This window comes from Silurus aristotelis, assembly GCF_946808225.1.
Source record: "Silurus aristotelis genome assembly, chromosome: 10".
Classification (NCBI taxonomy): Eukaryota; Metazoa; Chordata; class Actinopteri; order Siluriformes; family Siluridae; genus Silurus; species Silurus aristotelis.
The window spans coordinates 21,819,953-21,847,251 of NC_139583.1; the positions used below are offsets into that span (position 1 = coordinate 21,819,953).

A 27,299-nucleotide genomic window follows, 5' to 3' on the forward strand; every position below is an offset into this window, starting at 1 on the left:
TTTTTTTATTTTAAATACAATTCGAATTTGTCATTCTTTAAATCTTGCATTTAAACAGCAAGCTAATATATACTCATATCAACTATACAGAACCCAGGATTTAAAATGAGCTTAACTGCTGGAAAAGAGCCAAAACTTCCAAAGATTAATCAGTTCCTGTGCTCCTAAAAAAAATATTCTGTTGTATTTGCACCTATAGTATTTTATAAAATACGCATATACATTTCTTTGATAAATAATAGTATATAAACAGCACTTGACCATGCGCTTCAAAGCTTTCCTTACTCATATTTGAGCATATTATTAAGCATCATATTCAGCACATTTCGATTTAACACTGCAGCTACGTTCCCAAGGATTTCTTATGTATCAAATATTTTTCACATATTTTTCATAACGAGTGAGACCGTGCTAAATTGGCAATTAATCACCCATTTGAACATGACCGCAATCTATCTGTTGCTCTAATTTCGCTGTAATGAGGTCGGTGCTCTCATTAGGGAGGAAAGAAAGGAAGAAAGGACAGAGGGAAATGGAAAGGAGAAATAAATCCCTTCTTGGTTTTATTTATTTATTTATTTTGCAGCAAGTCTCAGTGGAGGTCACCATCACACACCCAGAAAGAGCAGACAGGAGCAAAATAACACAGCGATGCTTATAGGGGTAAGTATGACAGAGAGACAGAGATCTCTGAATTTGTGGAGGTGTGTATAAAATGAAAGATAAGATGTGAAAACATAATAGTTAAAGTAAATACATATATCTTTGTGTACGTTTGAGTGTAAAAAAACTGTGTGTGTCTTACAGGATTTAGTACTGGTGTGATAAGCAAATGTGCTCCCCATAGGAACTGAAGATCCACTGTCCATGTTGCAGGGTCGGAGTAGAATCTGAATAGAAATAAATTGTCGCAATTACAAACTTTTAGCTAAATCACCTGAACTACAGTTGCATTACAGAATGAACAGGTATATATATATATATATATATATATATATATATATATATATATATATATATATATATATATATATATATATATATATATATATATATATATTTTTTATTTTTTATTTTTATTATTAATAGCTCTAATTGCAAATATACAAAAGGGAAAAATAATAACACAATAATAATAATAATAATAATAATAATAATAATAATAATAATAATAATAATAATAATAATAATAATAAAAACAATAATTGTATGTATATCTATACAAGTGGCATAGAATCTTAATCCAAAGCTATAAATAACAGCTTTGCACTGTATGCTCCTGTCTGCATGCTATAGTGCTATGTGTACCACAATGAACAAACTACTGGTGTTGTTTGATGGCATTAGCAAAATTGCTCGATAATAGCACCATGAGTTTACCCTCCCTGAGTCGCTTCTGTTGTAGTTACCATGGCAACAAGCGTCATGTGTTTATTTTGTTTTTCACATCTCTCATTAATTTCAAGCTATGCTTGTCATTTAAAAAAAATATATATTCCTCTTGTTATTATTATTATTATTATTATTATTATTATTATTATTGAATAGTTTTTTTTCTTAAGTTCTAGTCTAAATCAGGATAAATAATATTATAATCATATTATAATTATTATTATATTACTAATTCTTAATTGTATTATACCCAATTGAATAATACCCAATTATTCCTCTCCTTGAACTGCCACCTTAACGTGGTGGAGGGGTTTGAGTACTCGAATGACCCTAGGAGCTATGTTGTCCGGGGCTATATGCCCCTGGTAGGGTCTCCCAAGGCAAACAGGTCCTGGGCGACGGGTCAGACTAAGAGCGGTTCAAAACCCCTTATGAGAGATACTACATCAGGGACCGTGACGTCGCCCGGTATGGCGCAGCCGGGGCCCCACCCTGGAGCCAGGCCCGGGGTTGGGGCTCGTATGCGAGCGCCTGGTGGCCGGGCCTTCCCCCACAGGGTCCGGCCGGGCTCAGCCCGAAGGAGCGACGTGGGGCCGCCTTCCAGTGGGCTCACCACCTGCAGGAGGGACCGTAAGGGGCCGGTGCTAAGAGGATCGGGCAGCAGTCGAAGGTGGAGGCCTCGACAACCCGATCCCTGGACACGGAAGCTAGCTCTAGGGACGTGGAATGTCACCTCGCTGGCGGGGAAGGAGCCTGAGATTGTGCGTGAGGTTGAGAGGTTCCGACTAGAGATAGTCGGGATCACCTCTACGCACGGCCTGGGCTCTGGAACCACACTCCTCGAGAGAGGATGGACTCTTTACAACTCTGGAGCTGCCCATGGTGAAAGGCGTCGGGCTGGTGTGGGTTTGCTTATAGCCCCCCAGCTCAGCCGCCATGTGTTGGAGTTTACCCCGGTGAACGAGAGGGTCGTTTCCCTGCGCCTACGGGTCGGGGATAGGTCTCTCACTGTCGTCTGTGCCTACGGGCCAAACGGCAGTATAGAGTACCCGGCCTTCTTGGGGTCTCTGGGAGGGGTGCTAGACAGTGCTCCGACTGGGGACTCCGTCGTTCTACTAGGAGACTTCAATGCACACGTGGGCAGCGACAGTGACACCTGGAGGGGTGTGATTGGGAGGAACGGCCCCCCTGATCTGAACCCGAGCGGTGTTCAGTAATTGGACTTCTGTGCTAGTTACAGTTTGTCCATAACGAACACCATGTTCAAGCATAAGGGTGTCCATCAGTACACGTGGCACCAGGACACCCTAGGCCGCAGGTCGATGATCGACTTTGTGGTCGTTTCATCTGACCTGCGGCCGTATGTCTTGGACACTCGGGTAAAGAGAGGGGCGGAGCTGTCAACTGATCACCACCTGGTGGTGAGTTGGATCCGATGGCGGGGGAGGAAGCTGGACAGACTCGGCAGACCCAAGCGTACTGTGAGGGTCTGCTGGGAACGTTTGGCCGAGCCTCCTGTCAGAGAGATCTTCAACTCCCACCTCCAGCGGAGCTTTGACCAGATCCCGAGGGAGGCCGGAGATATTGAGTCCGAGTGGACCATGTTCTCCACCTCCATTGTCGAAGCGGCCGCTCGGAGCTGTGGCAGTAAGGTCTCCGGTGCCTGTCGAGGCGGCAATCCCCGAACCCGGTGGTGGAAACCGGAAGTAAGGGATGCCGTCAAGCTGAAGAAGGAGTCCTACCTGGACTGGTTGGCTTGTGGGACTCCTGAGGCAGCTGACGGGTACCGGCAGGCCAAGCGAACTGCAGCCCGGGTGGTTATCGAGGCAAAAACTCGGGCCTGGGAGGAGCTCGGTGAGGCCATGGAGAAGGACTATCGGCTGGCCTCGAAGAGATTCTGGCAAACCGTCCGGCGCCTCAGGAGGGGAAAGCAGTGCCCCACCAATGCTGTTTACAGTAGAGGTGGGGAGCTGGTGACCTCAACTGGGGATGTCGTTGGACGGTGGAAGGAATACTTCGAGGATCTCCTCAATCCCGCCGTCACGTCTTCCATTGAGGAAGCAGAGGCTGAGGGCTCAGAGGCGGACTCGTCCATCACCCAAGCTGAAGTCACCGAGGTAGTAAAGAAACTCCTCGGTGGCAGGGCACCGGGGGTGGATGAGATCCGCCCTGAGTACCTCAAGTCTCTGGATGTTGTGGGGCTGTCTTGGCTGACACGCCTCTGCAGCATCGCGTGGCGGTCGGGGACAGTGCCTCTGGAATGGCAGACCGGGGTGGTGGTCCCTCTTTTTAAGAAGGGGGACCGGAGGGTGTGTTCCAACTATAGGGGGATCACACTTCTCAGCCTACCTGGGAAAGTCTATGCCAGGGTACTGGAGAGGAGAATACGGCCGATAGTAGAACCTCGGATTCAGGAGGAACAATGTGGTTTTCGTCCAGGCCGTGGAACACTGGACCAGCTCTATACCCTCTACAGGGTGCTGGAGGGTTCATGGGAGTTTGCCCAACCAGTCCACATGTGCTTTGTGGATTTGGAAAAGGCATTCGACTGTGTCCCTCGCGGCGGCCTGTGGAGGGTGCTCCGGGAGTATGGGGTCGGGGGCCCTTTACTAAGGGCTGTCCGGTCCCTGTATGACCGAAGCAGGAGCTTGGTTCGCATTGCCGGCAGTAAGTCAGACTTGTTCCCGGTGCATGTTGGACTCCGGCAGGGCTGCCCTTTGTCACCGGTTCTGTTCATAATTTTTATAGACAGAATTTCTAGGCGCAGCCAGGGGTCGGAGGGTGTCTGGTTTGGTGACGACACGATTTCGTCTTTGCTCTTTGCAGATGATGTTGTCGTGTTGGCTTCATCAGACCAGGACCTTCAGCATGCACTGGGACGGTTTGCAGCCGAGTGTGAAGCGGCTGGGATGAGAATCAGCACCTCCAAATCCGAGGCCATGGTCCTCAGTCGGAAAAGGGTGGCTTGCCCACTCCAGGTTGGTGGGGAGTCCCTGCCGCAAGTGGAGGAGTTTAAGTATCTTGGGGTTTTGTTCACGAGTGAGGGAAGGGTGGAACGGGAGATTGACAGACGGATCGGTGCAGCTTCTGCAGTAATGCGGTCGATGTACCGGTCTGTCGTGGTGAAGAAGGAGCTGAGCCGCAAGGCGAAACTTTCGATTTACCGGTCAATCAACGTTCCTACTCTCACCTATGGTCATGAGCTCTGGGTCATGACCGAAAGGACAAGATCCCGGATACAGGCGGCCGAAATGTGCTTCCTCCGCAGGGTGGCTGGGCGATCCCTTAGAGATAGGGTGAGAAGCTTAGTCACTCGGGAGGAGCTCGGAGTAGATCCGCTGCTCCTCCACATCGAGAGGGGTCAGCTGAGGTGGCTCGGGCATCTGTTCCGGATGCCTCCTGGAGGCCTTCCTGGGAAGGTGTTCCGGGCGCGTCCCACTGGGAGGAGACCCCGGGGAAGACCTAGGACACGCTGGAGAGACTATGTCTCCCGGCTGGCCTGGGAACGCCTTGGTGTCCCCCCGGAAGAGCTGGAAGAAGTGTCTAGGGAGAGGGAAGTCTGGGCATCTTTGCTTAGACTGCTGCCCCCGCGACCCGGCATCGGATAAGCGGGAGAAGATGGATGGATGGATGGATGGATAATTGTATTATAAATAAGAAGAAACATTTTTTATAATATTAATGATATAAATTGAGACTATGAACAACTAACATCTAAAAATAAAAGTAAAAACATATATTGGTGGTAAACTCACTCATGCATGACGGGTCTCACCACCGTGTCTCCATTGGCGAAAGATCTATAGAAGAGTGTGTAAAGGTACGGCAGGAGTGTATAGCGGATGTTCAGATAGTGTTTGGAACTTTTCACCAGCACTGACTCGGCACCAAATGCGGCAGGATCTTGAGGCTTAATAAACAAACAAACAAACAAACAAACAAACAAACAAACAAACAGATAAACAAATAAAAAAAATACGTATATATATATATATATATATATATATATATATATATATATATATATATATATATATATATATATATATATATAGAGAGAGAGAGAGAGAGAGAGAGAGAGAGAGAGAGAGAGAGAGAGAGAGAAAGAGAGAGAGAGAGATTAGTTTACTTTTATATAAATCGTTAATATTCATAGGTTTTTTTTTTTATTATTAATATTATTATCATCAGATGCCATAGCTTAGAAAAAGTGGATTTTACAAATCACAAAAAAGACTAAGTGTACCCTGACCCCAGGAGCCAAGCCTGGGGTGATATCTTCAGGCAAGCAATAAATGAACAACAGAATTGCCTCAATTTCAGAACTTAGGAAAGAAAACAATTCAAAGGTAAAGGAAGCAGTTCAGATTTCTCAGTTTTCTTGAAGAGGGTGGATCAGGTGCTCAAGGGGGTAACACATCTCTCTAGTGCTTACTCGGGCACTTAAATGCACATTGGGATTGTTGAAAGGGCATGACTTGAAGTAATGATCTCCTGGATCAGGGCCAGAGGGGTGACATGTTATAAGACTTCTATGTATGCTATGGATCAAAAAAATAAAAGTGTATTCATGTGTACTTGGTACCAGATTAGTTTGATTAGTTGAGTTTATATATTTTGAACATTTAGGAAACAGGATAGATCTGCCAAATGATCACAACTCAGCATTGATTAGGAAATATTGTACAGGGCACACATCATCTCTACCTAATAAATCTCAGAGGTTTTTCTAGTTTTTTTTAGGATTTGACAGTAACTTCAGTGAAAGATTTTTTATTTCTTACCCCAAAAATAAATTTTTCCTATGTACTAAGGAAGATCTTGAGTTTAAATAGACCACATTCAATTTTCCAATAATAAAGTAAGGTCCAGAAAAGTGTCTGGATGGCTGTTTATGCATGTCATGGCAATACACTTAGTATTTGCTGGTGGAAGCTGTTAGATTAAAAGTGTATTGATATTTAGTGCTTCACAAGAGTTACCAGTTACAATCTCTGATGAGCAAGTGTGTCATGGTTAGCCTCTACTCATGATATTGTTGAGGACAAAAGTTGCAGCAGCAAGATTGATAGTGCAAAATGAAACCACTAGACATTCTCTCCATTTGAAAAGCAGTGCCAGACATCTGTTGTTTTGGAGTTCATCAATGTGAAGTCATAGCAGCAAAGCTGGAGTGGTGGATTGGATCCAGCAGGACATTTTGAAAGCAATGTACCAGGTTACTTTTGTGTGGTTAATATTGCTCTTTAGTGTTGCATGGAGTTCTAGGGCAAAGTCTGTAGACCAGCAAACTGGGATTGTGGTCCTACTTTTAAGGATATGTTACTTGATAGTGAGTGTGGAATTTTAAAAAGTGTGTCTTGTTCCCTCTCCACATGAGCTTTCGATAGACAAAATATTAAAAAGTCGAGTTTGTAGTGGTGTCTAACTGAACCACCTATTTAATTAAATTGTTTATAGTACCTACAAAATATTCTAAAATGTTTTACTGGTAAAAGTGAAGAAATTGGGTTTAGAATAAAGTTGGATTATGGCATACCATACTGTATTGAAATCCAGAACCTGGTAGAGAATATATTTCACTTGCCTGGCAAAGAAATAGTACCTGTAGCTGACTTCCTTAATGTAAAAAAAACACTAGGTAAAGCCCATATAAATAAAGGATTGAATTAATGAATAAATAAATGAAGGAAGGTTGGACAGACTAAAAAAACCTCAGCAACAAAAGTGTGCATTTAGACCAGCATTACCCTAAACTACACTATATTTACATTTATGAGTGTGTATGACACACCACCCAAATAATATTGCATGAGGTCAGTGCTGTTACAGTTGTTGGTCAGAAATGACCAGGCTACAATCTGATAGATTCCGTCTTATTAAATGGCCAATGATTGTTAGTAGGTCTAAACAAATAATGCTAGAATTGTTCTTTGTGTTAAGCTACTGGAATGTACTGCAGTTAAACAGAAAAACAGAGATGATCTGTTATGAAAGCCAAGGGTGGATGTTGAGAGAGGTTTTGGGTCTATGTGGATAAAAGCAGATCATGACAGAGGAGGACTTTGGAGGACTGATTACTCACTCACTGAAAGGTCAAGCCTTATTCATCTCATTTTGCCATGGAAATCATTTTCCATTCATCCTCATTTGGCCCCTTAAACACATAAGCTCATAACGAATTCTGTAATTGTCACTCTCTCTTTCTCTAATCTAACAATTATCATTGGGAAATAAATCATGGACAAAGAGTGCAAGAAGAAAGACACACTTTAGAGTGTGATGTTAATGTGCAGTTAAAAATGTATGCATTTCTTTGTAGTAGATATTGGTGTGGAATAACATCGGACTGCACTGAATGAAACATGCTACAAGGTATGCAGTGTAGTGTTTTACTGTTCATTTAGTGTTCATTTTTTTTAAGCAATCATTGTGCAGCTATAGCAATTAATTGTTTATTTAACCACCACAGCACCACCAATATATACAATTTGTTGTATTAAGCTGTACAGTGAACACTGTGATATGTTTTAAACTATTGATTTATTGATTTTTTGTTTGTTTGCTTGTTTATCTTTATATTTGTTGTTTATTATAATTTATTAGATGTCACTGTTACTGTAAGCTACATCTACTATTAAACAGTGCTAGAATCCACTGTCTCACACCTTAAAACAAACATAACTGCACAATTGCACTTAATAACAATCACCTGAAATGTAGAAATGTCCACTCTGGGACATTGTGCACCAATCTTGCTGCTACACTTTCTTTCTATTTTTATATACAGTGAGGAAAATAAGTATTTGAACACCCTGCTAATTTGCAAGTTCTCCCACTTAGAAACCATGGAGGGGTCTGAAAATGTCATCGTAGGTGCATGTCCACTGTGAGAGACATAATCTAAAAAAATAAATCCAGAAATCACTATATATGATTTTTAAACTATTTATTTGTATGATACAGCTGCAAATAAGTATTTGAACACCTGTCTATCAGCTAGAATTCTGACCCTCAAAGGCCTGTTAGTCTGCCTTTAAAATGTCCACCTCCACTACATTTATTATCCTAAATTAGATGCACCTGTTTGAGGTCGTTAGCTGCATAAAGACACCTGTCCACCCCATACAATCAGTAAGAATCCAACTACTAACATGGCCAAGACCAAAGAGCTGTCCAAAGACACTAGAGACAAAATTGTACACCTCCACAAGGCTGGAAAGGGCTATGGGGTAATTGCCAAGCAGCTTGGTGAAAAAAGGTCACCTGTTGGAGCAATCATTAGAAAATGGAAGAAGCTAAACATGACTGTCAATCTCCCTCGGACTGGGGCTCCATGCAAGATCTCACATCGTGGGGTCTCAATGATCCTAAGGAAGGTAAGAAATTAGCCCAAAACTACACGGGAGGAGCTGGTCAATGACCTGAAAAGAGCTGGGACCACAGTTTCCAAGGTTACTGTTGGTAATACACTAAGACGTCATGGTTTGAAATCATGCATGGCAAGGAAGGTTCCCCTGCTTAAACCAGCACATGTACAGGCACGTCTTAAGTTTGCCAATGACCATTTGGATGATCCAGAGGAGTCATGGGAGAAAGTCATGTGGTCAGCTGAGACCAAAATAAAACTTTTGGGTCATAATTCCACTAAACGTGTTTGGAGGAAGAAGAATGATGAGTACCATCCCAAGAACAACATCCCTACTGTGAAGCATGGGGGTGGTAGCATCATGCTTTGGGGGTGTTTTTCTGCACATGGGACAGGGCGACTGCACTGTATTAAGGAGAGGATGACCGGGGCCATGTATTGCGAGATTTTGGGGAACAACCTCCTTCCCTCAGTTAGAGCATTAAAGATGGGTCGAGGCTGGGTCTTCCAACATGACAATGACCCGAAGCACACAGCCAGGATAACCAAGGAGTGGCTTTGTAAGAAGCATATCAAGGTTCTGGTGTGGCCTAGCCAGTCTCCAGACCTAAACCCAATAGAGAATCTTTGGAGGGAGTTCAAACTCCGTGTTTCTCAGCGTCAGGCCAGAAACCTGACTGATCTGGAAAAGATCTGTGTGGAGGAGTGGGCCAAAATCCCTCCTGCAGTGTGTGCAAACCTGGTGAAAAACTACAGGAAACGTTTGACCTCTGTAATTGCAAACAAAGGGTACCCTACCAAATATTAACATTGACTTTCTCAGGTGTTCAAATACTTATTTGCAGCTGTATCATACAAATAAATAGTTAACAAATCATACATTGTGATTTCTGGATTTTTTTTTTTAGATTATGTCTCTCACAGTGGACATGCACCTACGATGACAATTTCAGACCCCTCCATGATTTCTAAGTGGGAGAACTTGCAAAATAGCAGGGTGTTCAAAAACTTATTTTCCTCACTGTATAAATATATATATATATATACAGTATATATACACTATTTATATATAAAATCACATACAGCATATCAAGTGATTGTATTTGTTCCTTCCATCCAGCATGCACACCATTGTAACTATTGCCATTAGCCATTGTATATTTCTTGTATATCCTTTGCACATATTTCCTCTAATAAAAATAAAATAAACATTGCTGAGTTCACTTCAGTGACATCTATTTCATGCTTTTTCTAACGTAAACCATTAAAATCCATTCCTTGAATCTTATACATACTTAAACATACTACCTCTGGCTCTTTAGAAACACATTACCTAACACACTAATTTGCAACTACAGTGCAACAGCTAAAGGGATATTTCAACAAGTTTAGTGTTATATTGCAGCTGTAAACAATCTGTTATTGTTTAACTAAAACTTGCACTTTTGAACTGTTTGTAATGTTAAAAAGGTGCCCTTATGACTTTACTGTTTCATTAAATGTTACTTTAACACAACATGCAAATTATCCTTGGATCTACAGTTCAAATTACAATATATCTCGTAGTTTATCTTAATGTAAATGAAGACACACCACAGTAGTAATTTTAACTAACATCAACACAGATTTTGTGAGAGCAATTACTGCATGTGTCATCTTAAAATTCAGTTATTTTTTATAAAAGCATACTATTAAGTAAATCCTATGCATCAATTAATCAGTATATACAGCAAAACTAACAAGAAAAAAAAAACTATATGGGATTTGGGCTTGTTGATAGCTCCTGGAACTTTTTATGTCTACAGTATGTATTAATTGAGAATTATAAAAGTTATATCAGCAACAAAATTATTTAACACTGAAGATTCTGCTGCTCTTAATGTTCGTTCTAGCTGTGATATTTTATTTAATGCATATACTTACTTTGTAGTGCTGAGCATTGTGATTACGACTAAAAGGATAAAAGGCTCCAACTTGCATCCAGCGTGTGCACAGCTCCTCAGTTGTGTCATCAAAGAAGCCACAGATATCTGCACCGATCTGTATATAAAATATGAATATGTGCAAAATTCTTCCTTGTTAAAATCCAAAATAAATTCGCTTTCATCAAACGTTTTTATTCAGAGAAAGAAGGTAAACATTTCTAATTCATTACACTTAGTTAATTAACACATTGCATGTTTTTCCTAAATACTATAACACATTTTCCAAACTAAAGTCACTGCTATGAGACTATTTAACACTGCTCGGAAAACTAACTTTTGCAGAACAACATATCTGAAGCAAAAAGAAAATACTGTGTTCTTCTCAGACCCCTTTATATTATAAAACAAATGTCGATCTCAAAAACAAAAATATGTCATCTTTAAATTTAATAATTCAGCTAGTAAATCATACACAGAAATATGCTGTTCATTATGATTGCAAAATACATTATAAAACAATATTTTGTAAACACCAGACAATAACATTAATGTGTTTTTGAACGCCCCAATACAACAAGAACTGGAAGATGATTCACTTATTTTGAAGTATGGTTATGGTAGAGTTAGTCTAACATTTATTAAGTCAGGTACTGATGTAAAGGGAGGAGGTCTTAGGTGCAGTCAGGGTTTTATATGTATCCTAAAAGTGTTTAATAGGGATCTATAAGAGACCATTCAAGAGCTTTTACTTCAACCCATGTGAACCATATATTCATAGAGCATGCTTTGTGCAGAGGGCACTGTCAAGATAGAACAGGTTTGGGTCTCCTAGTTCAGGTGAAAGGAAAATATAATGCTACAGTACTGCATCCAAAGCCATCCAATACAATTCTGTGACTCTAACTTTGTGGTAACAGTTTAGCAAAAACTCACACATGGCTTTGGATGCAACTCCCTAAGTTTACATGCCAGTGCTGAATGGTGAGACATTGTACCAGAAGAAGCTTTAATTCCAGTTGCTCCTCATCTCATATTTGCTTAGTAACTACATCACAGATTATTCCAGTAATCTTTAACTGTACATGCCGCCAAGACAATTTTTAGTCTATCATCTCTGTTATAGGTTAAAGTACATGGTTAATCATTGGTAAAAATTTTTTTTTTTATTATTTAGGATCCTCTAGCCTTTTCCAAAGACTTGCATTTACAACATTTGGCAGCTTATGCAGTTTGACATACAGTGGTTATCTGTAGCCTCAATCAGAGGAAAATATCCTCATGTTTGCACAAATATGCCAGGGCCAAAGAATACTATTAAGCTAAAAATGTTAGAGATAAGTGACAATATTGCCGCCAATACAGAACATTTTTTTTTATTTTCTTAAGTGCTTAATCACAAATTCTTCAGTCTTTATTTGAAGACCATCCCTGACTCAGGTTTTTAGATAGCTAAAGCAGTACGTTTTATTTTCTTAGTGTCGGGACAGAGTCTCTATACTGTATATGTCTTCCTTTTATCTTGATGGATGCTGGGCTACTTCAAGCCTCATCAAGCCATCTTCCCTTCTTCTCACCCGCCCTTTTCTTCTCTTCCTCTATCCTTTTCTACTCTTTGCACTTTTTCTCTATTAACTATTTTACTGCTCTTGTTCTTAATTACTCTGTGGAATTTGCTTTCCAGGCTTCTTTATAGTTTTAGGATCCAGAGTTTCAGCTAGCTATAAAACATTCTGACAGGTCCTGCAGTGTGTGCTTTCCTAACCTGGCTGACCTTAACCTGAGGTAAATGTATATATTTGAAAGTAAGAAAAAAATATGTAATGAATGTGAACTTCAGGCAGTTTTGTTTAAAGCAGCAATCCAACCAAGCACAGACAGACAGGGTTTAAGGGTATATTCATATTGAAAAGTCAAGTACACATGCATGAGTCAAGAAAAGGTGTATATGAAGACACTTAGGAAAGAATCATGAAACCAGAATGAACATTGACAAGATATATATACTATAAAGTTGTCTCAGTGTGTATTTTATTCTGTTTCAAACAGTTTCAAACGGCAAATTTAGTAATAAAAGCATTTCTTCCAAGCACCATGTATGTCTCCTGCTGGTAGTGATAAAAAAAACGGAAGAGTAAAGACAGCTTTTAGAGCAGAAAATAAAAATTTTAAATCAGGCTGTCACTGTCACAGTCATAGCACCATCTTCGATTTACGATATTTTTTACTTACAACGGGTTGTTGTAACATATCTCCATCGTAAGAAGAAGACTACCTGTATATATATATATATATATATATATATATATATATATATATATATATATATATATATATATATATATATATATATATTGATGTTTCCATTCCTATGTTTGCTCTAGCTCAATGCAACCCCATTTCTTCTGGCATAGAAGGTAAATTGTTTTACATTTTTGTTCCTAAACAAATATGGTTAAATATTAAGGTAAATGTACCCTTTTACATTTCTACTTGGACAAAAGTCCAAAAATTATAATTGCTTTTGAATGTACTTAAGTATCAAAACCAAAATTGCTGATCTATGAGAAATATATTTCAATAACAATGCATAACAATGCAATGTAATGTTTTACTTTCCGGTCCATTATAAGTTTTAAAGGAGAGAGGTTTTTTTTGTTACAGTTACACAGTAAGAGTAATACTCAAATACACAAAGCACAGAACCGTGGGGGTACGGTCGTTGTCATTTTAATTTTATTTATATATTCACTTCAGAGTGCAGGGAATGACGTATATTGTGAAAATAAAATTTAAAAAAGTAAATAAACTAAACTTGAAAATATTACAGAAAATATATTGTTGATTGTAGTAAAATATTTAGGCTAGTTGTGATATAATAAAATGCTCATTGTTTTGTTTTTATTTAGGGTGCTTAAAACCACAGTATAGTGGTTCTAAGTGCATTTTTTTTACATTTCTAATTTAATATTTATAAACTTACAATTCTATTCTAAAATTGTTATTCTAAATCTTTTTATAAAAAAAAGAAAAAAATATCTTGTCAATAAGCTTTTTGTAGTTTATATCATGTTTTTGCTTCATATTAATTGCAAACCTAATCAACCTGTAATTGTATCTGACATTAAAATTATGATTATTGTGAAATCCTTAGCTTGTTAATTTGTTTAATTTTCCTATAAATATTGGGAATCGACTTCACCTGGTGCATTATGGGATTGTTACACCATTTGTTTAGAGCTAGTTAGAGCTACAAACACATCTATATGCACTTTTAGTGGTTTCATAGTGGTTTCTCATTCTGACTATGTAAATTCATACATACTCGCAAATAAAAAGTGTATTAGTGTTACGCTGTATATCTAGCTCCTCTTACATTTCATGATATTTATATCTAGACTGTGACTTCAGTGCCTAATCTTTGAAGCATTGTGCTCTAGCAGTCACAGTGCACTGTATAGTTTTTATCCATATATAGGCCTTTGAAATACTGCAATATAGCAGTGAATATCTTGGGTAGTAAATAGTAAATACTTGGGTTGTGTTCTAAACTGCATATTCATAGTTTGTCAGTATACCACCGTTGCATTACAATCGAGGAAAATAACTTAATGGACATTATGCACTTTCAGATGCTGTTGGAAATTTTTTCAGAATGTGTATCAACTTGATGTGGGGTTGAGAACGGGCTCAGCACAACCTTATATCCTTATTCTCTATCCTTAGAATTGTGGTAGCATTTCTCCTATAACTGATAAACCAGATCATTGCAGACAACAATGATTGTAACAGGTTTGTACTTACATAAGGCACACCGAATAGGTTAAACTCCAGCATTCCGGGTATTGCCCATTTAATATCATTCCAGTTGGCAGCGTTATCACCCAGCCAGTGGCCTGAATACTTTCCAACTCCAGGGAAAGAGGAGCGAGTGAGAATGAATGAGCGATTGCTGCCAAAGACTTGCCTCACGGCCCTAGAGAATGAGAGGAACAGAAAAAATACATAAGCGTTGGAATAACTTGAGTGTGAGAAAGCAAGCAGGCAAGGTATTGAGCAGGTGAAACTTTACTCCTGAGTTGTTCTCATTATAATAACTATATATCTTTTTTTTCTCTATTAATTCATCCCACTTATCATAATAAACAATTGTAAGCCACTAGAGTCATTAGTATGGTCTGAAATTCCAGTGGAAAGTGGAAAAAGGGTTTGAATATATTAAATTTTTCATCAGTCCTTTTATTGTATAATTTTATCTCATTAATCTCTAAACAACTCTATTTAAATACGGTTTTAAAATTATTTTCAAATGTTTCCAGTGTAAAAAAAATAAATAAAAAATGTAAACTAAAGCAATCAAAAATATTAAATGTTTTAAATGTTTTTGATAGACTTGAGTCCTTGTGTAACTAGCATTTAGAATATTTGCCATGTTTTTTATACTCCTTTTTTTTCATATTATTAACAATATATTTCAAATGTCATATTTTCCAATCAACAAAGTAAAGGTAAATTTTAAACCTATTCAAAAAGGTTTTAAATCTATGGACGGATTTCTCTACTAAAATATATGAGTTCTTGGCTTTGGCCTTTGCGCCCAAATATACAGCACGATGAAGTACTTACTTTTCTGTCGCCAGCACCATGGAATATCCATAAAGACTGTGAACATCATAATGATTCCCCCAGGCCAGCTTTGCATCCATACACAAAGTTTTACTGTACATCAAATTATCAAGGATGTCTATCGAGAGATAGAGAGAGAGATTTTTTGATAATTAATTACAGAGTATACAATTTTCATTAATTTTAGCAGGTTTGTCCTTTGGGGGATATCTGCAAAAAAAAAGATTTGATCAAAAACTGATTTTTTTAAAACCTCCTTGTGGTTACTGGAGCTTACGTTTAGGCATAGCATTAATTAGCTGCATTTATTATAATGTTAATGGAAGGTACATCAGATCAGATAATAAGACAAGCCCATGTTGTGTGTGTGCAGGCACAAGTTTGTAAACAGGATATTCGTACATATTTGAGTTTTATATGAGAATTTCTTCAAACAGTTTATGAGATGTACAGTATAGCCTTCAGAAAGATGCTAAGTAGGTCGGAAAAGAGGGAGAGAGAGAGAGGGAGAGAGAGAGGGAGAGAGCGGCGGAGGACTGGACTATAAAATGGCAAATGCGTGCCATCCAATTGACATGTAGCTTGTCCGAGCATATCACCTAGAATTAATCATTCATGAGTATACAGAAAGGTACCGGGCGGTGTACGAGTTTGTCCCTGCTCAACCCAATTAAACAAAATTCAAACATATATTATTATACAGTATATCTATACATATGTTAGTCCAATTCAAAATCGTGCAGTTAAATAATTAATAAATTAATTAAACTTAAACACATAGACACCATTTTCTCATCAAGTCTCAAATAGAATTAAACATTAACAAATTTGTCAGTCTGATTTCATTCTATGCATTCAATTGCATTTTTCCATCACTAATCTAATCTATATACTGTATATATATATATATATATATATATATATATATATATATATATATATATATATATATATATATATATATATTTTTTTTTTTTTTTAATTCATATAACTTCTTAGAAAGTTGTGTAAATATCCTTCACCCTTGGTTAAATGACCGGTTTTTAGATCCATGGTATAAATGTTGTGGAAAAGGGCACATAATTCCTCGGTTGTTTGTCAGGGTTTGGGACTTCTTGACAATAATCTTTTATCATTTTTGTCACTGGCTTGGGCCATGTTATCAGAATGAATGCTATTACTGCAGGATTGTGGCTTGAACATGGGTGCTATGGAATGAGTGCCTTGTGACTTTTGATTGTAACTGGGGTGGGAGTGGGGGTTTTAATGACTTAATGCCCCTCTATAGATGGAGCATATCCAAGTACCCTAGAATCACTTATTGGTAATTAGCTGAGGAGTTCAATACAATGGATTAAATCAAGGGGAAAAAAAGCTTACAGGATTGAGCCTAAAACTTTTAATTGCTATATGTGACTTACTTGGAGTGAATGGTGGATAATTCAGCGTATTATCAGCACATCCTTTACTGGAGCCTTGCACAAAGCTGGACACCTCGTTCATGTCCTTACAAATGAACAACAATTAGTTCAGCTCCGTTATCTCTGCTCTGCTAATTGTTAGCGCATTAAAACTGAGAATTATATGGAGGCATTCAAAATGCTATTGATTTCGGCATACATCATCAGCTAAGAGCACACACTCACGCACATTATACTGTTAACAGATCACAATATAAGCGGCTGCTAATTCCTGTGTAGTTACACACACATAAACTAGACATGTAGCTATAAATTGTGTCTGTGATAACCTTTATTTTTGAGTAATTTTACCTAAGGTGAAAGACTGACAGAGACTGATGATTGGATGATTCCGATAATGGAAATGATGACACAATTCACACATTTCCCATTTTACACTTAATATTTGTTTGATAGCATGTCACCAATGTGTAGATGTGTAGGATACAAATGTAGAGGTGGACAGAGGTGCAGAATAATATTTAAATAAATTAAAAACAAAATATATATATTAAAGACATCAGTTATTTCATGTTTCTAATAATATTCTTTTTTTTTAACCTCTTAGCCTTCAGCGCCACACCCACGCGCTCGATATCCCATACTACATTTTAAACAAATATTTTTTTATTATTGATCCTAGAAAAAAGGCTGCTGCAAAGAAACAACTCAGTATAACATTTTTGTGTGTCTTATAGATAAATATTAAATTAAACACAAATTTATCATTTGCTTTGAGCCATGTGTGTTAGCATCTTTTATTTGAGTAATAGTGGAACACCTATATAGTCTAAACCTGTCATCTGGAATGCGCCAAACACTTTGTTCTAGGAGTTCTCCAAATATAACATTTAGGTCTTTACATTTAGTTGAGACACCTGCATGAGATACACAAGAGCTGCATTACATTAAAACTGCCAAGACAAACTTCAGAATTTACACAAACATAAACTGATACTAATACACATACTGTATCTATTTTTATAAGATGTACTACTGCTTTCGATTTGTAACCCCTCAGAAGCTACACTGTAGTTGTCTAATATACAGTTTTATAACATACTGCTGTATTTACTTCTAAATTAGAAGAGACAGAATATGAAGGAAAAAAAAAACCTGCTCTTGTCATGAGTTTTTTTTTAGATGGGGTTACTTACAATCCAGATTGCATCATGATTCACTTGCTTATGGAAGAGCTTGATTTCATCCACCCACCAATTGATGCAGGATTGCTTGGTGTAATCTGGAAACACGGTATCTCCAGGCCAAACCTACATAGAATACAAACCGTACCATATATAACTTGGAAATCTTAAAAAAACTTTAGAACTCTTCAACAAAAAGTTTGATGTAAAAAGCATCACAAAGTGAAAATGGGTTACACTCTTTAATGTACCACGCCACTAGCACCAAGTTGTGACTGTATAGTAACTATGGTTGGGCTCTTTGGTGTTAAAAACAACAAGATCAAATTGATAAAACATTGAGAGACTATTACACTTGACTGCTACCTAGTGAATTTATTGAGTATCTTGTAAAAGGCTGTTTTAGATGTAAATTATTAAACTGTGTTTGATAAATAGCTTGTGTCTGAAAAACAAAAAGAAAGCCTTTTTGTCCCCTTAGAGTAATAAAACTTTGGTTTGGCTTCTCCCGTTAGGGGTCGCCACAGCGGACCATCCGCATGTTTGATTGGCACATGTTTTTACGCTGGATGCCCTTCCTAAAGCAACCCTCCCCATTTATCCAGGCTTGGGACCGGCAATAAGGCTTGTGCAACCCTAATGGCTGGGGTTGGTTCCCTGACCAGGGATCGAACCTGGGCCACAGCGGTAAAAAGCGCCGCATCCTAACCACTTGACCACCAGGGGACCTTTCCCCTCAGAGTAATAATACCTCAAAATAAACACAATAATACCTAATGTATGAACTAGCTCTGATAGCTAGTGCAAACCTTGTCTTCTTACATTTTCTTTATGAACTTGAAAAAAAAAGCATTTTATGCCCTTGAACTTTTTCAATAAATATATACATTTGTTTGTTACACTACAGTAATTGTGTTGTACATTTAAATAAATAAATGAATGAATGAATGAATGAATAAATAAATAAATAAATAAATAAATAAATAAATAAATAAATAAATGTCACAAATTTAAAAATAAGTAAATATTTTATAAAAAAAAACTAAAACACAACCTCACTAAACACAATCCATTGTTGATCTTATAAATATACAAATTTAAATGTAATTTTTTTTTTTTTTGTTACAAATGTTTATGGTGTAAATGTAATTTTATTTTAATGAATAAAGCTAAGATAATATTACATTTAGCTTCATGAGCACTCCTACTTATCATCTCCATTCAATTTTTCAATGAACTTCCTTCATGATGCTTTTAGTCAATGTGTGAAGATCACACTTTGTCCATACAGAGATTGATATAAATCCATACACAAGCACATAGTAAATGTGATTCTATCAAGATAAGAGCTAAATGACCATCTACAGTATGTCCTTATCTTGTACCACACTCACACTTCATTTTATTTCCCTTTCCCTTGGTTCATTATCTAATCGCTTTGACATATTTATTAACTGATTAATAAGACCAGCAGGCTGAGATGTCTAATGAACATTCAATTCATTATTCAGTACATATCAGAGCTATAATTGAACTTCTTGGGCTATCATGACCAGCTGTACAGGAAAGTCTGGGTGTATGTTTTAAAAGCAGGGTCAAAACTGTTTTGTACACCTTAGTCAATCATTGTTTGTTTATGGGTCTATAACTGCCAATGATTTTACACACAAAAATTATAGATTTATTTTCTAATATAAAAATAAAAACAGAAATGCATTTCTGTGTTTGTCTAAAACACTATCAGAAGCACTGACCTTCATTTACAACCTAAATTCTAATATTTGTTCCATAAATTTTTTTTTACTTTATTTCCAACAGTCTATTCTTTTCAGTTTGTAGCATTTCTCTTGGCTGCACTGCCTCCAGTACGTGTATGTGGATGTTCAATTTTTTGTCCAATCAGATTTCAGCCTCTATGCACTGCAATGTCAATCTAATCTTCCCAGGGCCTGCAAAGTCTGTCCTGCTGGCCTATTTATTTTATTTGTGAATATTACCAATGGGCACATCTTTCTTTGAATTGCTGCTATTGCTCTTTTGCACAACATTTTGTTTCCATTTTTGTTACTTACAATGTTCACATTACTCTTTTACACACCGCAGTGTGCAATAAACAACAGGTTTACTGGCGGTGCTATTTTGTGTTTTGTGTATTTGTCTTACACTGTCTTGTGTCTTGCACTGTCCTGTATTGCCTTGCACTGTCTTGTGTTGTCTTTGCACTTTTTGCACCAGGTTGCACACGATGCACTTTATGTGGCGAGGACACTTACTAGTCCTTAGCCCTGTGTTTTCTGTGATTGTTGTTGTATGTAGTACCAGGGTTCAGCAGGAACGTTGTTTCATTTTACTGTGTAATGCGTCAGCTATATATGGTTAAAATGACAATAAAGGCTTCTTGAATCTCTCTTGACTCTTGTTCCTTCAACCAATCAGATTTCATATTCGCCTCGCTGTATGGCGTCAACATTTTTCGGTCCTCTGATGGGTTGATGATATTCATTTCCATTGACAATTGACACATTATTTTGTTATCAATGAATATATATCTGAAAAGATTTTCAACTTGTATTTTTGGATCCAATGTGTGTAGAGTTAGTTTTTACAATACTATTTGTACTTCTGGTAGATGCATAACTGCATATCATTTCTGTGTGCCTGTATTGTACAAATACAATTTAGATTTTTCCTTATATCTATCTATCTATCTATCTATCTATCTATCTATCTATCTATCTATCTATCTATCTATCTATCTATCTATCTATCTATCTATCTATCTATCTATCTATCTATCTATCTATCTATCTATCTATCTATCTATCTATCTATCCATCCATCTATCCATCTATCTATCTATCTATCTATCTATCTATCTATCTATCTATCTATCTATCTATCTATCTATCTATCTATCTATCTATCTATCTATCTATCTATCTATCTATCTATCTATCTATCTATCAAACTAACTTCCAAACCAACTAACGTTCATACTAACTATTAAATCTTGCAGTAATATTCATACTTTGTAGCCACTTTTTGTAGACTGACCTTTAACTTCTGTGACCCTGAAAAGGGCCTGTGTTTGGGTTTGGAAATGGGTTTTAACCATTACATTTGTTTTATGTTTAAATTATTTAATGACTTATTAAGTGAACTGCTACATCTGTTAATATCTATGTGTTGATGTTCATAGTAACTTTGCAAAAGTGATCTTTATGAAAATAAATGTAAAACAAAACATAGACAATGTGGAAATGAAGGAAACACAAAACATACCTGAGTACAGTAATAAAAATATATCTTCCTTGTTACTATAAAAAATTATTAAGCATGAAGTTTAAGTAGGTCTTGGATTGATGGGCAGAACAGGGGAGAACAGATGTTATCTAATGTTCCCACGGTTTGCAATTTTTAAGGTACATATTTTCATTTTTATAACCACTGTTATTTACCACTCCGTGTAGTGGAGTCTTTCCATCTGACTCAGTGACCCATGCCTCAGCTTTTGTTCCTCTGTCATATGATTCGTATGATCCGTTGATTTTCTTGCTTATAGATATGGCGGGATCCTTTAAAAAAAATAAATAAAAAGGCACATTTTCAGGCTTGATTATGATGATTGCTAGTCATTTATCATACCAGCACAGGTGTTAAGGCACAGGTGGGAAAAGGCAGCACATTTCTGCAGCAATGTTCTTCTTTACAAACAGAAGTAAAAGCTAATTGACCAAATAAAATGGCAGCGGGAAAAAAAAAGATGACTCACCAATATGAGAATATATTTTTGCCCTTCTGCATGCATATAGTCAGCAAACTGCGGCAGGTCTTTGAACTTCACCAGGTCGTATGTGAAGTCCATGTTGTTCTCCATGTAGTCTATATCTGTGTACTGCACATCCTGGAACAGGTGATGCGGAGGAATAAATGAGTGTATTTGTCCTTATTATCTCCTTCTTTCATTTTCTGCCAACTCCTTCAAATCACCTGGGAGAGTCTCAGGTTTTTTTATTGTTCTTGCCTGAGAGACGACAGGTCTAAAAAAATCTTTTCTCATGGATTATTATTCTGTGATTTTCATATGTAAATGCAAAAGTCTTTTAAAATTCATCCTTCATACTAGTTTACCCCAGAACTTGTTTCTGTATTGGCTAAACCGGTATGCCTTATCCCTTATCCTTTGGCTTTAAGGGTTATGCATAGCTAGTATTTTGCAGTTTCATTGTTATTATTTTTTTTTATTAAATTATGTTTTATGATAAGGACATGCCTGAAACCCCAGTGTTACATTTCTGATGTCTCAGGCTTGCAAACATTTGAATTTTTCAGTTGCTAATGGACTATTTACTTGCATACATACATTCAATGCTGAAAGGCATATAGATTTCCACAATTTCTGCACTAATTTTTTGTCAACTATGATTTTTTGTATCATTAGTAAGTATTAGCTGCTGTACCAGGACTAAGCAAGACTAATTAATTTGTCATGTTCATAAGCAATTGCAAGATTCAAAGCGTCTCTAATTCACATTATTATTATATTACAAGACCCCTAGACTGCAATTCAGGAGCTTCTGAGCTTGTTAAGTATTCTTTCATAGTCATTATTGTTTGCTAGTAGCTGTGGGCCTCAGCTATAATGTATATTTTATTATTTTGAGAGTTTCATGCATAAATGGAAGATTTTATAACCGTTCAGGGAAGGACCCATAGACCTCTGGTTAATTTCTGAGATCTCATACGTGACAGTTATGTTTTCCTTGCTATTAACATTCAGTTGCTGCCACAGGCTTTGGCTCTGATGTATACATAATTAATATTTTATATTTATATATTAATGCTGGAATCAAATTATTTCCCAAAGATTTTGTTTGATGTTTGTATCGTCAGGTTTTTGCCACCATATATGGCAAATTATCTTACAATATATATTGTATACTGTATGTATTTATAATGCTTCAATCAGAATCAACTATGAAGGTTTTTTTAATGTCAACTTTGTTCATATTTTTGTTTTACTCTACTGGCAGATAGTTTAGCTTATTTTAAGTTTGAAGCTGTAGAAAGAAGCCAAATCTTCAATTCTTTCCCATATGCAAATTTAGATTTAATTAAATCCATTGACGGGCTGTCAGAGCCAGCAAAGCATGGTCTGCTGAACTAAATGCCATTAAAATCACTGACTTATGTATTATTTTTTTCCCATGAATATGTATTAAATTATTAGCTTGCGCTGCTTCCTGGATTTTCTGTTTATATTGGAGTTTCTTTCCAATCAGATTATAGCCATTACATCAGATGTTGCAAGAGTCAAAATCAACAGATCTTAAAGTACATGTTGCTTGAGGGCTGTTGGTTTAACCGTTTAGATTTCAAGCTGGGAATTATGTCTTCCAGTGCATGTTTGTGTGATGCTTTTACGTCTAAACGTAAGAATGAAAAACAAGGAGTTCCCCAGAAACCTTACTATCTACAACATCATATGTGTATTTTGATTAAAAAAATATATATATTATTATTATAATTTTTTCCCCCAGCATTAGCATCTGTTAGAAACTGCTGTCTCTTAGCTCTAAGGTATTGCTCATTATTTTGGGTTTTTTCCTAAATAAATTTTAGAAACCTAAGTTACAGAGACTCAAATTATTGACCTTCACACATCTTCTAAAGCTTTAAACTTGGCAAAGATGTGTTCCCCATCATTAGCATCCACTAGCTAGTGAATGGTGCGGTCAAAGCCTGTTGCTCATGCTAGTGTGTTAGTTGTCCCATTGCCTACTGCTTTTCATTACATTGGCATATTCAGTCGTCCATAAAGCCTCAGCAGATGGTGAGCACTTCGTGCCAGGTCTTAGCAAATGCTAATCATATGGAGACATATTAGGCTGCTGTACTATTTCTCCCATTGCCATTATGCCAAAACATTGTCCTTCAGTGTATCCTTCAGCAATTACAGGTGAAACTTTAAGTACTGCAAAACATAGTATGTGTTCCACTTATACATTTGATTATATAAATATGATTTATGGTAAGTAATAAATCAGACATTATTAAAAAAAATCATAATAATTCTGTTATGTGCTTGTTTGGGTTCGTGGAGAATTTGGTAGATGTGGTTTTCAGTAAGAACAGAAGGAGATTCAGTAATGTGTTCTCTTACATAAGGAAGGCCAATTGCTCGATTTCTATCCACTGTTTTCTTCAGCTCTTCCAGGCTGCCATAGTCCCAGCGAGAGAGTTGGAAACCAAAAGCCCAATATGGAGGAATAGTTGGCCTGCCAACCAGCTAGAGAAAATAAAAAACACAAACAACATGGTATACATAATTATTTGCCATTATTGGGTCTATTAAAAGTTCTATACTCAATGAATTCATGTTAATATCTACATATTTAAAATACATGCAAATATGTGCACTTTTGCTGTTAAAGTTACTTACAAAATGTAAAAATTTTCATTTTACTTTATAAATGTCCGAATTGGTGCCAATATTTAAAAGTTTAACATATTTTTCTTTTTTTTATGCACAGATATTTTAAAGAAAACCCAAACCCACTGCGGAGACAGCCTTTCAATGCTCCACAATCCACAGGCCTGAAAACAAAACAACTTCAGTCTATCTCCCTTGACACAACCTCTCTCCTTCACCACACTCATTAATCAATACAGCTCTTGGGTTTGTGCTAAGCCTGCCTGTCCTGTGTCTATGTTTTGCCTGCTGCTGCAAGTCCTTGCACCACAAACTTTTTTTTTTTCTCCTCTTTTTAACCTCACTATAGATCAATTGATCAAATAAAAAGTCCAATTTCCTTTAAAGCCGATTTGCCGTTACGTTGTATATTTAATTTAACATGTAATTTGATGAATGAACGTGGAATAATTATTCAGTATTTATTTACTCAGCACAGTTACATGGATGGTTATTGATGGGTTTCAATAACATTGATTTGAGTAAATTTTCTATCTCTCTAGCTCTCTCTCTCTCTTTTAGTTCAGTACTCTATTTATTATTCAAAATGTATAATAATTTTATTATTATGCCTAAACAGAACATTTTATTTGTGAAATATGATACAGGCTGTAATCATATTTAAAATATTGCTGTGTACTGTTTACATGAAAACTTAAATAACTAGATTGCTAAAATGAGATTAAATTATTTGTGTGCAAGAGCTTGTTGTGATACAAATAATTTCGCTAATTAAAGATAAGGACACTTAATCTCAATTACACTTAATTACACTAAATAAGAATTTTGGACCTTATTCATAAAATCTCTTCATAAAATTGTGTAAATATATGCATAAAAGAAACAAAGGACTTTTTAAACGTTTTCATGTTCCTGACACAGCACATTTGCATTTAGTGACGCCCATAAAACACCATAAATTGGCACAGACAGGTGCCAATTTGGAACAGTTTCTGTGGCCACGCTCTGAATTACATGTGTAATCTGTCTAACAGAAAGATGTGACTTCACCGGCGAGGTGACCGGCTTAACCGGCACAGAACGGAGCTGTAAAGAAAGTTGGAGCAGCAGTTTGTCCGCTACGGTCCCTTTAACAATTGACACCCTGCGAACAAGCAGACCCTCAGCAATATATATATATATGAGAGTTGTGTTAGATCAAGATAGGATAAGTTACCCAGCAAGCATCTTCATTTGCAATCTGAGTTCTAAATTATTGTTTGAATTATTGAACCATTTTGACAGATTCATGCCCATTTCAGCTGTAGACTCCAGAAGGGAAATTGATTCAATTATTTATTTCTGATTGATCAGCACTATTCCATCACTGGCATTGAATCTGACCTGTGTGAACTCCTGTACAATAGCCTCTGGTGTGTCTCCGAGGAGGATATAAAAGTCCAGAACTCCTCCGATCGTTCTATAGGTCACAGCAGGTGCTGGCTGAAGAGTCACGTCTATAAACACATGCCAAAACATGAAATCGATCAGTTCATCTTTCCAAAGCATCAACACAATACCCCACTGTTTTCACATACACTTTAACACACACATGCCGAGAGGGACATTGTGTTATTCGCCATGTGAAAGATAACAACACAGAAAAATGCATCCACTCTTGAGTGTCCTATCTTGTTTGTTACAGAAAATGAGAGATCTGCTGAAGCATCATGTTTTCAACAGCTCGGTCTTCATAAGTTGATTAGAAATAAATTTTCCACCTTCACTTTACAATTCGGTTTACTTGGAATTAGCCCAGAATAAACACACACACACACACACACACACACACACACACACACACACACACACACACACACACACACACAGACACATACACACACACATACATACATACACACACACATTATTATTATTTTTTTTAAACTGTGCAATTAGATTTTAAATATTTACGACGCTTTCAGTTCGTACAACAATACAGGGCAAATGTGGAATGAGGCCCATACATATTTGAACACTGACAAAGTTATTTTTTATTTTAGCTGCCTACCATAGTATATACAGTTAAAGTTAAAATGAAATAACGTATTGTCCAGTTACATATTATTCATTTAATTATTTTTTTTTTTTTGTATTGGGTGTTCTTATCTTTTGTTTGTCAGGAACTGGGAAGTGGATGCAAGTGCAAGCCTTTATAAAGTACAGCCTTTATAAAAAAAAAAAAAAAAAAATGCACATAAAATAGAAAAAGAAGATATATATATATATATATATATATATATATATATATATATATATATATATATATATATATATATATATATATATATATATATATATATATATATGTATACAGTGGAACTTTGGAGCTAGCGAGGGTTAGGGACCAAGACCGGCCGCGAATTCCGAATCCCTTCCAACCCAGTAAAAACCCAAAGAACACTATACGAAATCAATTTAAATGAGTAAATAACACTATTTCACTCCATAACAATTAATTATTAGACTATTTTAAGCATTTTTTAGACAATTTTAATGAGATAAACCTTGGTTAGAAATGTTCAAACTAGCATTTTGAGCAGCTCGCGGTTGCTCACGAGCCGATCTGAATGAGAGTCGCCTGTCGGAATGAAAGTCGCGAGTATGCGAGGTCGCGAGCATGCGCGGTCGCGAGCTCCGAGGTTCCACTATATATATATATATATATATATATATATATATATATATATATATATATAATACCTGCTAGAGCTAGTGCTAGCCAAAAAAAAAAAAAAAAAAAAACCACCAGTGGTGTTAAAAATTTGTCAAACCCATCAAAGTCTATCTAAAACATTACTTGTGTCCCAACCAACTGGTAAAAAACTAAACTCTTAAAAAATAAAGACAATAAAAATTAGCTCAGGGATGGCCAAATAGAAACAATCTGTGGTAGATGACAGAAGTTTACTT

At 36.8% G+C, this 27,299-nt stretch overlaps 1 protein-coding gene and 1 long non-coding RNA gene across 2 annotated transcripts in view; one reads left to right on the forward strand and one right to left on the reverse strand.

Moving 5' to 3' along the window:
- si (sucrase-isomaltase) overlaps positions 1–27,299 on the reverse strand; it is an 84,798-nt gene that overhangs the window by 40,674 nt on the left and 16,825 nt on the right. Inside the window, exons 9-19 of the mRNA XM_083552821.1 lie at positions 25,731–25,843; positions 24,078–24,203; positions 21,687–21,818; positions 21,373–21,489; positions 17,927–18,040; positions 16,731–16,815; positions 15,310–15,427; positions 14,488–14,659; positions 10,685–10,801; positions 5,148–5,302; positions 806–890 (exon numbers count right to left, since the gene is read on the reverse strand). Coding sequence (XP_083408947.1) covers positions 806–890; positions 5,148–5,302; positions 10,685–10,801; positions 14,488–14,659; positions 15,310–15,427; positions 16,731–16,815; positions 17,927–18,040; positions 21,373–21,489; positions 21,687–21,818; positions 24,078–24,203; positions 25,731–25,843 — 1,334 coding nt within the window. The remainder of the gene's footprint in view (positions 1–805; positions 891–5,147; positions 5,303–10,684; positions 10,802–14,487; positions 14,660–15,309; positions 15,428–16,730; positions 16,816–17,926; positions 18,041–21,372; positions 21,490–21,686; positions 21,819–24,077; positions 24,204–25,730; positions 25,844–27,299) is intronic.
- Positions 585–24,604, forward strand: LOC310732572. Its single transcript, XR_014535505.1, has 3 exons — positions 585–663; positions 24,123–24,233; positions 24,448–24,604. It is a non-coding gene; the product is annotated as an uncharacterized lncRNA (long non-coding RNA).